An 11,438-nucleotide genomic window follows, 5' to 3' on the forward strand; every position below is an offset into this window, starting at 1 on the left:
TTGGGACCCAAATAAGACACCTAAAAGACTTATCACATTGTATGCAGCCAGCAAATGCATCCTGCTAGCAGGTTTCATTTTTTCATTAGGCCAACAAGATGAAATCACATATTGTATGAGCATCAACACAGTACAGTAATCTCAATTTAAACTGAGTTAATTATTTTGACTACTTATATCTCCTGAAGCAAAGCAATATTAGTACTAGCATCTCAACCAGATAAGCTGATGCAACAGAAATAAAAGACTACCAAGTTTTACTGCAATCATAGCAAGTCAAGAAAATTTAATACTCTGTACATCTCTCCACTCACACAAGAGTGAGGAAGATGGATCACATGTGTACAAAGAGCAACGACAACTAACTCAATTAGGCCACTCTCTACAGTCTACATTGTTACCCAAGTCTGTACCATAAATGCAGTAAACATTTGCTACCCAAGTCCACTGAATCTGAATGCCAAATGCCAACAGTCTACCTGATATACAAATAAAACAAGTATTAGTGAAGAACAGCATGATTGTTATAAGATGTGCAAAAAGGTAGAAGAGTGGTCTCAAACCTTTTATACAAAGCTTTTACATCTTCTCCTAACATTGGAGTCTCAAGGAACTCATCACCACATTCATTGACACTAACAGTCTCTACTTGGAAGGCTCTATCACCACAGTACTCATTCCACTCAAACCACATCTTTGAAATCAATTCCTTCTTGAAACAAGTAATGTGATCGTCCTCTTCCGGAGAATCAGCAGCTATCAATCGATACACAAAGACCTTCTTTGTCTGTCCTGGTCGGAATGCACGACCAATAGCTTGACGAGTAACTGATGGGTTCAGATGAACATCCAAAATAAGTACTCGGGATGCCCCAACCAATGATATACCCTCTCCACAAGCCTTGATTGAGCCAAAGAAAATTTTAGCATCCGGTGAATTGTTGAATTTATTCATGGACCACTCCCTTTGCTCAGAGCTAGATTCCCCTGAGATTCCGAAGATTTCTTTCCCAAAACTCCAACCTTTCCATTTCATAACTAACCTCTCTAAATATTTCAAAGGTAAGAGATATTGGCTGAACACCAGAAGCTTCTCGTTGGATGAATCACACAAGTTTAGAATGTTCATGAAGAATTTCGACTTCACTCCATCTTTCACATCCAACTTCTCTATTAAATCATCCACCATTTGGTCAGATACAGAGTTTTCACCACATTTATCCGCAACAGGTATCAATCTAGGGTGAAGATACAGCGCACTGCCCATAGAAGATACCTTGAACTTTCTAGATATATTCTTTAATTTCCCAGTTTCATGCTTCTGTCTTGGGGTCAGCTTAAGCAACACAGTAAAATCAACCAGACCAGGAAGCTCATCAAGAAAATCTCCCTTGTAATAGTGAAGTACCTTACTCGTCATCTCACGCAAATCTTGAATAACAGCTATTTTCCTTTTAAAATCTGGGTCCTTCTGCAAAGTGTCCTCCACCAAATCATAGAAAGATTTCTTGCCCGATATATGTACTCTACTGTGAATGCGCTTGACAATAGGCCTAGATGTTTCCATCTTTAGAAACTTTGGCCGAACCAGATTCAAAATATTAAATACCTCCTTCACATGGTTTTGATACAAGGTACCTGACAGTACAACTTTTCTAGGTGTTTTTACCTTTGCAAGGGACTGCACCATATCGGTATTCTCATTCCGCGGATTATGTCCTTCATCTAAAATGAGAATTGAAGGTACCTTAAGCAATATATCTTGGCAAGATATTGATATGCTGTTAGTACTATTATCACAGACAATTGAAGAGAACTGCTTGTACCCCAAGAAAAGGATGCTCTTGCATTCCACCCATTGTTTCAAAACTTCCAACTGCTGTGATCTACTGTCTGCCTTCACAGTGTAAAAATCGTAAAGTGGTATGTCCTCCACTTGCCATGTCTGAAACTCCTTTTTCCAAGTAGATAGTATTCCCTTGGGAAGCACCACCAGAGGTCTAGCATTTGGGTACTTTCCTAGAAAACTTTGCATGAAGCTGATTATCATGAATGTCTTCCCAGATCCTGGAGCATGGGCCAAGATGCAGCCCCCAGGATTGTCACCTACAAGGTTTCTGACGAGAAAATTGAACCCTTCAATTTGATGAGACTTCATTTGTTTCATATGTCTAGGATGTGCTGAAATTTCAGTAAACATGATGTCATCTTCAGCAACATTAATTCCATATACATCAACTTTTGCTTTGGTATTCCATGAATCAGCCATGTAGGTTCTTGTGCTCCTTTTAACCTTCAACAAGAAAATAAGAATAAAAAATCATTTTTCATCACTCGCTGTCCCCAGCTATAAGTAATCTCATGTTTTAATCCAGAACATACAGAATTATGAACTAGGCAACGTTTTACAAAGAAATTGACCCCAAATAATAAAAATGTACTGCCTGCTATTATATTATTATGGTTTAGTAAAGAAGTTCTTGAGTGATTTGTGAAGTTGAATCAAACAAATCACCTATTTTCACACAAAAGAGGTAGAGGAAACCATAAACTATCAGAAGAGTTTTTGGAACACATTTCTAACTGTTTTAATTTAAGCATTGTTATGTCCTGAGCCAAACATTCAATCTACAAATCTAATTTCAAGCCGCATACTTAAAAAACTCAATTTCACACTAACTATTTTATGACCAAGATTTATAACATAAAAATCATTAACATTGAGACAAGAGTCTAACCTTGTACTGGAACTCAAATATGGTTTCAATTCCTCGGTCAATGACCCCACAAACACGACAAACATAACCCAGATCATCTTTTAAAACAAAAGAATGATCACAGTCGTCTTCTTTTTCAACTTCTTCCTCAGGTGGAGGATTCACAGAAGCATCCTAGTACAAGTACCAATGAAATGACATGAAAGGAAGAACCGATGAGTAGAAGATATAGCGAATTGACAAAGACAGTTATTCTTATTGAAATGTGAAAACAAGTTAAAGTAAACATACCTTCGAACATTCTACGGCCATTGACATTTCCCTCCAAATATCATCAAGCCCATCATCTTCAGTATCAACCTCATCTTCCTCCTGTACACCAACATAAACACCTTTGTCTCTCTGAGTTTTATCTTTAGCAGCTCGAGTTGGCTCAAATTTGAGATCTTCACTTTCTCCATGGTAAGCAATGGGAGCTCGATACCCCTATAAAGAATTGTTGCACAGTAAATAATAAAGCATGTCAGTGAACCAACTTGCATTAAAAAATAAAAAGGAAACATGAAAGACGTAGCAGCATCTTCTCATGAAATATAGCAACAAATTCAATCCAAATATACAGAATGTTACAAAGGAATCTACCAAAACACACATCTAATAATCTATATGAAGAATATTAACACAATACGCTCTGACAAAGAAATTGAAAACTCCATATAAACTAATACACTATTCATGTTTCAACATTAAGGGTGTGCATATTACGAGTAAAGAAGTAAAAAGGAAGACAGAAATAGCAAACAATTTAGAAAAATATAAATCCAAATATGTCCATGATTTTTATTTTTTGTATCATCATTTGCATGACTACCAAACTTATCACCAAAGGTACAGGAAACTTTATATGGTATAGAAACATTTAAGTTTAGCAAGACAGCCAACAATTACAAAATTGGGACACTTGAGGCAAAATGTCAGACTTCGGTGAAACTTATAAAGATCTAACATAGAATTACGCCATGGCACTAGAAATTAAGCACTTATTTTTAAGAGAACTATGCAGTGTTGAGATAGCAAGGGATTTAGAATGCTTCAAAATTTCACTTGACTCTTCAACACTGTAATTTTTTCTAATGCTGCATTTCAGTCATATGAGCCTTTTACACAAAGAAGAAACTTTAATATGCTTAAAGAAAATCAGATAACTTTCAGAGTTCTGTAGAATGGTGATCAGATCTCTGTAATTATTAGAAGTGTTGGGTAAAGAGCTTAAAACATGTACATGGTTCAATGGAGAAAACTTCTGCAACAGCTAAAAGTAACATTGAGGCCCTGCAATAATAATACCTCTATTTTTACAGAATAAAGCCAAAGATGTATGTTGGTAAGTTATATATAATGGCAAACATAATAATTCAAAGAGTAAAAACAGATAGAATGAGTCATATATGGACGATGGATATATAAATTACATAATTAACCCTATAAAGCCAGAAGAGGCTGCTTTATACTTATGAAAATAAAAGGGCAATATATTTTTACAAGAACAATTAAGGGACAAATAATAAATCAAGAAAGAGCCAATGATATATATATAGTCCTCTGCCACATGTGTTAAAATGAAATACTAAAGTTCCTTCAAATCATCCTAGGAGAAAGCATGCCACTAATCCAAATAAAAGCTCACAGAGCTCACATATTTCAAGAATCACAAAACCAGGGGAACTTACCATCATCCTCAATGCAGGAGATTGGAGTGAGTTCGGCAACATTACTTCATTGAATGGAAGAGAAGAAGAATTTTTATCTCTATCATCTTCCTCATCCGAATCAATGATCACAACAAGCTGTGCTGCAGAAGCATCCTTTTTAGTGCGCTCCTCTTCCAAATCTATTACTTCATCATGTGACATGACGGTACCCTTTTCATTTTCCAACTTATTACTTTCTTCATCGTGGTTCACAACCACTTTTAATGATTGAGTAACAAGTTTAGGAAATTTTGCAAAGAAAGGGCCCAGTACTTGCATTTTTCGGGCTATAAGGGCCTCTATGTCCTTTGTGACACTTCCAAATTTTCCACTTTCTAAACGATTTAAAAAATCAGAGATTGCAAATGGATTGCTGAAGTCTTCAACATTCGTAGGTGTCTCTGGTACAGCTTTATCATGCGCTGAGTATGGCAGACTATCACTGGATAGTTTCAGTCTTTTATGTCCCTGAGGAGAAATTCCTGGTTTCAGAAAATGAAGATTGTCAACATCTATATGATACTAACATCCATAAATGTATTTTTTGCTGGAAATTAAACAATTTGAAAGACATCATGTAAATAGATAAATTTATCAATTGGAGAGATGACAGAAACTATATTCAGAAACTAGAGATATCCCTCCCTTGCAAGTGTTCTATACTGAATATTAAACAATTCCATAATCCATATAACCCACTAAATACATCCATCCTGAGGAAACGAAATACAAGTAGACCAACAAAATGAAATATTCTTAAGACTTGTACAATTCAGTTGGACTTAAATGTGATCCTACATAGACTAACACAGTTTGAACTTCATTCAGCAGCTCACCAAACATAATAAACTTATTAAAAACAAAACGTTCGGATTCAGCACCCAACACATCATTTGATTCTCAAACCCTACCCCTCTAATTCAAACACTCTAAGGGCATTAATCACTTCTCAGCCCACGCCCCTACCCCCAATCATTAAACAACCAAACCATGGCACTCTCAGTCCACCCTTCAAGCACACTCAGTAGCAAAAATTACAGATAAAAATGCCACAAAATTACTACATTATATCATCAAAGCATTGTTTGACTGACCAGAAAACAGAATTCAATAATTCAAAAGGACACAACTTTAACAAAAATTCATAGAAAACAATTGACTAGAGAGGAAAATGCAGCTGAAAACAAAACACAAAAAACACTACTGGGCATAGTGGCATGTACCTGATTATCAGCATTAAGGAAAATAATTAACCAAAAATTGAATAAAAAATGAAAAAGATTGAAACTTTTGAGAAGGGAATGAAGAATACCACTTGGAGCGGGGCGTTTTGGTGGTAATACATCAATTGCTGCCTCCATTGATGATTACTATGCGAAAACTGAAGAAAAAACGAAGAAAAAATTAAAGAAAAAGATCGAATTTTGTTGTTGAAATTGAGATGAAAGGAAGGAAGAGAGTTAGTTACCTGAAATGGAAGAAGAAGAAGAAGAAGAGAAAAATGCAGAATTTTGATGAGTGTGAGAGTGAGAGTGAAAGCAACACGTTGTGTTCATGGGAGACTTTGGAAATGATTCTATTTGCTTTAAAAACAATTTTTAAATACATATTATTGCAAGTAAGTTTTAAATTTTTTCAATTTTAAAAAATCTAAAACATTTTCAAAAACCACAAACAAATAAGTTTTATGTATATGAATCTCACTTATACTCCCTCCATTTTAGAAAGATTGTTGTTTTAGGCATTCTTTAAATATTTTAAAAAAAAATTTGTTTTAGGCAAACCATGATATTTGTTGTCTATTACTTTAGCTTCGACGACGCGAGTTCGAGCTCTGAGCGATGCGTACCGAGAATGATTTATTAGTTTTATGGCTGATGTGGATACTTTGGTACAATAAAAATTCTAATGTATGAGTAGCTAATGTCCTTGTGAGTTTTTCTTTGAAGTTAGTAAAGGTATGACATGTTAGAAAACAATTATGTGGATAAATAAGAAAAATGCATGAAAAACTGGGAAGGTTAAATTTTTTTGACATGTTTTTAGGGCTTTTACAACTTTTTGAAAAGGAGATTGGGCTAAGGAAAGAGTATACGCAAATAAAAATGGAGGGCGAGAGTGAAGCTTTAAACACTGCCTATACGAGATTGGGAAAGAGAACGAGCTAGACACTACAATTATGATGTTGAAGCTTTATTGATGATCTTGCTGTTGCATGGGCGTTTTAAGTAACACTTAATTTTACCATATAAGGTCTACATATGTAACCATCTTTGGTCTCTCTTAATATTCTTGTTCATTATTGTAAAGGTAAGGTAACAAGGGTGGAATGGTATAAAAATGAGTTGAATGACCTAGAGAAGTAAGTCGTTGGAGCTTTGTTGAGGAAAATGGATGAGATGAAGAAGATTGAGAAGTTTATAATTGCTGATGTTGCAAATTCTTGTGTCAATTTGTGTATTCTAGTGTATGTAGTTGTAAAGTCAGCAAGTACTATGAAGTAACTTAGGGGAGCATATTGAGAGAGAGGAACTGAATGAGTTTTGAGTGAGGTGAAAAATGGTTAAAAGCCTAGGTTAAGCCTTATTTTGATCCTTGTAATAACCATGAGATTTGAGTTATAAATTTGCTTACAAGTTGATTTTAGTCAATATGTTAATTTATAAAATGTGTAGACTGAATAAAAGCGAAAAAATGGGGGCAACCAAAATCACACCTGCACAATACCAGAAGCACAATGCAATTGAGATTAAAAAAATCAAATATGCAATTGCACTTGCTTAATTTTTAACAAAACTGAAAACGAAGTTAAAACAAACAAGCACTTCAAAATTCTTTACAATTTCATTGTCAAAAGTCAAGAATCTTGAAAATCTCAACAATGTAAGAGGATCAAAGTTAAACAGCGCTAAGCTAAAGCAACTAGAAATACACAAAGTACCATACATCAACTGTAACCTTTACAGTACATTAGTCCTGTCTCTGGTCTACATCATGAACCTTACTCAGTGATTCTTCACAGGCCTGCAGCGCTACATTGTAATGATCCAGAGAAATTGTGCCTTCCTCGACAACTTGTAGGGCACTACTAAATAACTGATTAGACCATTGAATAGGGTCAGTATCATCAGCGCTAACAGAACTATGATCAGGAACATGAAGGCGCTTGTAATCTTTCTTCCACCGTGAAAGAATGTACTTGAAAGGTATCTCTTCCACCCCATTAAAATTGAGCACACACAGCGCGTGCCGACATAAATATCCATAGAAGTTAAAGCAACTGCAGATGCAACGAAGTTCACCTGCTGCCCTACTGTACACAACTTCGAAATCCTTAATCTCCCGTCTGTTTCCATCGATCAAAACGCGCTCCTTGACCAAGTAAATTACGATGGGACCATCCACATGTAATTGTGTTGTGCCAAAACAAGAAAACATTTCTTCCACTTCAAATTGGAACTTCATGAATATTTCTCTTGTGTACATTCTGGAGAGCTGCAACTCTAAAGAACATCTAGTTTTCAGCACAGGGCTTGAGTTTCTTGATTCAGTATCTGCCAAAGATTCTTCCTTGTGCTTCTTGTGCAGAGCTAATTCATACTTATCAAGAAACTCCTTCAAAGGAGTCTGTTTGTGCACATATCTACCAAAAAATGGACCAATGCTCTCACCAGGGCGTGCTGCAGACATTCCACCAAAAAATACATCCTTCAAAAATACGGGTGCCCAACGAACTCGATCTTCATATAGAGAACGAAGCCACTCATGATCACTAACTCCAAAACGTTGAATCATAATTCCCCATGCTGCTTCAAATTCACTGATTTTCAATGTCTCATAAACTGCTTTAATAAGTGCTTTCCTGATACCATCATAATTGTGCAACCCTCCCAATTTTTCTGGTACTTTTTTCATAATTAATGACAAGCCAAAACAATGATGAGATTTAGGAAAGACCTCTATGATTGCACTCTGCAAAGCCTCGCACCTGTCTGTAATAATAGTTTGGGGAGAACATCCAGACATACATGTAACCCATGTTCTAAACAACCATATATAAGACTCTGTTGTTTCACCTGCAAGTAGACCACAGCCTAATAACACTGATTGACCATGGTGATTTATTCCAACAAAAACCACAAGAGGGATTTCATATTTGCTTGACAAATAAGTATTGTCAAAATATATAACATCTCCAAAATAACCACATGCAGCCCTGGATCTAGCATCAGCCCAGAATGCATTCCTCAAATGCCCTTCATCATCGAAATCCATCAAATAAAAGAAATTTGGATTAGTCAATTGCATGCGGCAAAGGAAATTATAAATGGCCTGTGTGTCACCCCTTTTAACGTTCAACTTATTAGACATTTCAGAGAAAGTTCGGTCATCTCTTGCACTTGGGTTTAAATTACCATTACCTCCTGCATCTATCACAAGTGGACGGTATAACTTAACTGTTTGCACCTCAGAATCAGAACTAGGCAATGACTTCCTTTTAGTTCCATTTCCCATCTTCTTAGCTGATTTGTGTATCTTAGCACCTAAAATGTGGTTATGTTCAAGTATGACCTCAATTATCCGCCATCTCTGAGACTCCGCTATCCTAATCCTCATCATTGCAGGACATCCAGTTCTTGTCTCTTTTCTCAAATGGTTAACATCTTTTGTTCTTTTGAAACCCTGGCTGCTACAGCAAAGCACAGCACCGTATTTTTCTCTGCTATTTCGTTTGAACCATGAATTCTTAACCCTTACACAAAAACCCACCTCCTTGGCATAGCAGATATAATAATTGTAAGCATCATCATATGACTCAAACTCCATTCCAACAGCAGGTGCATCAAATTCCTTTCTTCCTTCAGAAAACCCATTTTGAGAATCTAATTCAATTAGTGCAGCATCTTCATCTTTATGAACCTCAATACATTCCCCATGTGGCAAATCTTCACAGCAGAGAGAGGTCTCTTCCATCTAGCATATTGTAAAACAAAATCATTAAGCTACCTCTAATGGAACAACATTTGAATACTAGATTCTTTGACATACAAAGCCACAAATATAATTTTCAATCATATATCAGGTGTTTAACCTCTCCAAATGTTGTTTGCTGAATGGAACCCAGTTTGACCATGAGATAGTAGATCAAGCAAGAAGCTTTTGGGGCATCATTAAGAGACCACTCTTCTAGCCAGAATACTTAGCTCAACTGGCACTAGCCCCTCGCTAAGCTTGGTGTGTAATGATGATATTAGAGGTTCAAGCTTCCACTAGCTCAGCTATTGCACCTCCTGATCTACCAAAATAGATAAATATATACTGTAAGTGATAGAAAATGATAACATACCTAATTCAGACGGCACGCATCCGTAACTCAAAGTGTCACTGTACCCTGAAAGATGATTTATATGATGTCTAACAATGTACAATAACCATCCAAATCAAGGTCGCTAAAATTGGAATTTTACCTTGAACAAGGAAGGGGAGTGAAAATCGTAAATGGTAGAATCATAAATTGAATTGTGAAATTTTACAAAATTCATAAATTTATATACTGATATACATATCTATCTATCTATATGTGTGTGTGCGTAAATTCATATTTGTACATATAAAATAGCATAAATAAGGAAAAAACTTCAGATCACTAAAAACACTTAAATAAGCTTGCACTCATACAACATAATCCAGATTCCATAAGAATGTCATTCATAAGTCATCAAGTAGTCAAAACTTAACAACTAGGAACACCAAAGATCAAGTTTCCGTCTTTCGACAAGTTGCAACTTGCAAGGCATAGAATTGATAGAAATTGAACACCAGAACTAGATAGTATATAGTATTATTATAATTCTAGAATCTCATGTCTAGTCTAACAAATTTTCCATGTAATAATCATAAGGAATTACAAACCCGTTGTATAATTTGGCATAGAATTGATAGAAATTGAACACCAGAACTAGTTGTGAATTTGGCATTTTTATCCGTTCGTGAAATCCTTAGAATCCCGATTCCAATTCAATTTATGCTTTGAAGTTAGAACCGGGATTTTACTTTGATTTCACAAGATAAGGATTTTACCTGCGATTCGCATCGCTCAACCCTTCTCAAATCATAAAATCATGGGACTTTACGAATGGAATCGGGATTTGAACTAGCATAATCCAAATACAATGGCTTCACTCATGAATCCCAGATGACATAAAAGGTATATCAGTTAATGTCAAAGAAACACCTACAAATCAACATGTCATTTGATTTCAGATGCTATGAATGACAGTAAGAATATGTGTACACAGACAAGAAATCAAAACAGCAAAGTAAAAACACATAAACTGAACAAAACACATCAATGTCTCTCAATGGAAAAGATTACACAGAACAGAACAAAGAGGTTGTAAGAAAATTTTCATGGTGTATATTTCATCAACGCTACAAGAATGATTATCAACAACAATAGGCATGATTTGGTAATTGAATGAATAGGATTCCAATTCGGGTTCGGATAAAGCGGTTTTAAGCATGTAAGACAGAAGAAGAAAACTCACCGGCGGAGCTACGGAGGCGAGAGATGATTGTTGCGGCGAGCGAGAGGAGAGAGGAGAAGCAAAGAGCGTTGCGATGAAGGAAGGATCATGTGAGTGATTGTTTCAAGTGATCTTTAATGTCTTTACCCCCTTTCTAGTTCTAGTTAGTTAATTGGAGATTTGGATTAGTCAAGTCAATTAATGGAGAGGACATTCAGTTCACTTCACTACAACAAATTTGGTAAATCAATTATGCTTTTTTACTACCTACCATACATTTAGTGGTAATTCCCCTAATTACCCACAACTTAACTCTTCGGATTCCATTTTCTCTTGAAAAGATGACATTTACACATAGTTCGATAAGACCTAAAATAAATGTTTAGGTGGCGGGAACACTTGGCAGGAAATATCGCCGACGGTCATAACCATTGGTATATGGC

At 35.8% G+C, this 11,438-nt stretch overlaps 2 protein-coding genes across 5 annotated transcripts; both read right to left on the bottom strand.

Moving 5' to 3' along the window:
* Positions 1-147: 147 nt before the first annotated feature.
* Positions 148-6,036, bottom strand: LOC130722053 (protein CHROMATIN REMODELING 35-like). Its single transcript, XM_057572643.1, has 7 exons — positions 5,937-6,036; positions 5,781-5,849; positions 4,448-4,950; positions 3,009-3,203; positions 2,739-2,891; positions 564-2,293; positions 148-479 (listed from the first exon to the last, which is right to left on the bottom strand). The coding sequence occupies exons 2-7, from the start codon at positions 5,827-5,829 to the stop codon at positions 476-478; spliced, it is 2,634 nt and encodes an 877-aa protein (XP_057428626.1). The 5' UTR covers positions 5,830-5,849; positions 5,937-6,036; the 3' UTR covers positions 148-475.
* A 1,240-nt stretch (positions 6,037-7,276) lies between these two features.
* LOC130722055 (protein FAR1-RELATED SEQUENCE 6) lies at positions 7,277-11,172 on the bottom strand. Of its 4 annotated transcripts, none has more exons than XM_057572648.1 (4): positions 11,017-11,167; positions 10,550-10,703; positions 9,561-9,759; positions 7,277-9,442 (listed from the first exon to the last, which is right to left on the bottom strand). In XM_057572648.1, exons 3-4 carry the CDS (start codon positions 9,600-9,602, stop codon positions 7,439-7,441), a joined length of 2,046 nt encoding a protein of 681 aa, XP_057428631.1. In that variant the 5' UTR covers positions 9,603-9,759; positions 10,550-10,703; positions 11,017-11,167; the 3' UTR covers positions 7,277-7,438. The 4 variants fall into 4 exon arrangements, with proteins under 4 accessions (XP_057428631.1, XP_057428630.1, XP_057428629.1 ...); XM_057572647.1 differs by having other exon boundaries at positions 9,561-9,764; XM_057572646.1 differs by lacking the exon at positions 10,550-10,703 and having other exon boundaries at positions 11,017-11,172.
* Positions 11,173-11,438: the final 266 nt, after the last annotated feature.

This window comes from Lotus japonicus, chromosome 6 (genome assembly GCF_012489685.1).
Source record: "Lotus japonicus ecotype B-129 chromosome 6, LjGifu_v1.2".
Taxonomy (NCBI): Eukaryota; Viridiplantae; Streptophyta; class Magnoliopsida; order Fabales; family Fabaceae; genus Lotus; species Lotus japonicus.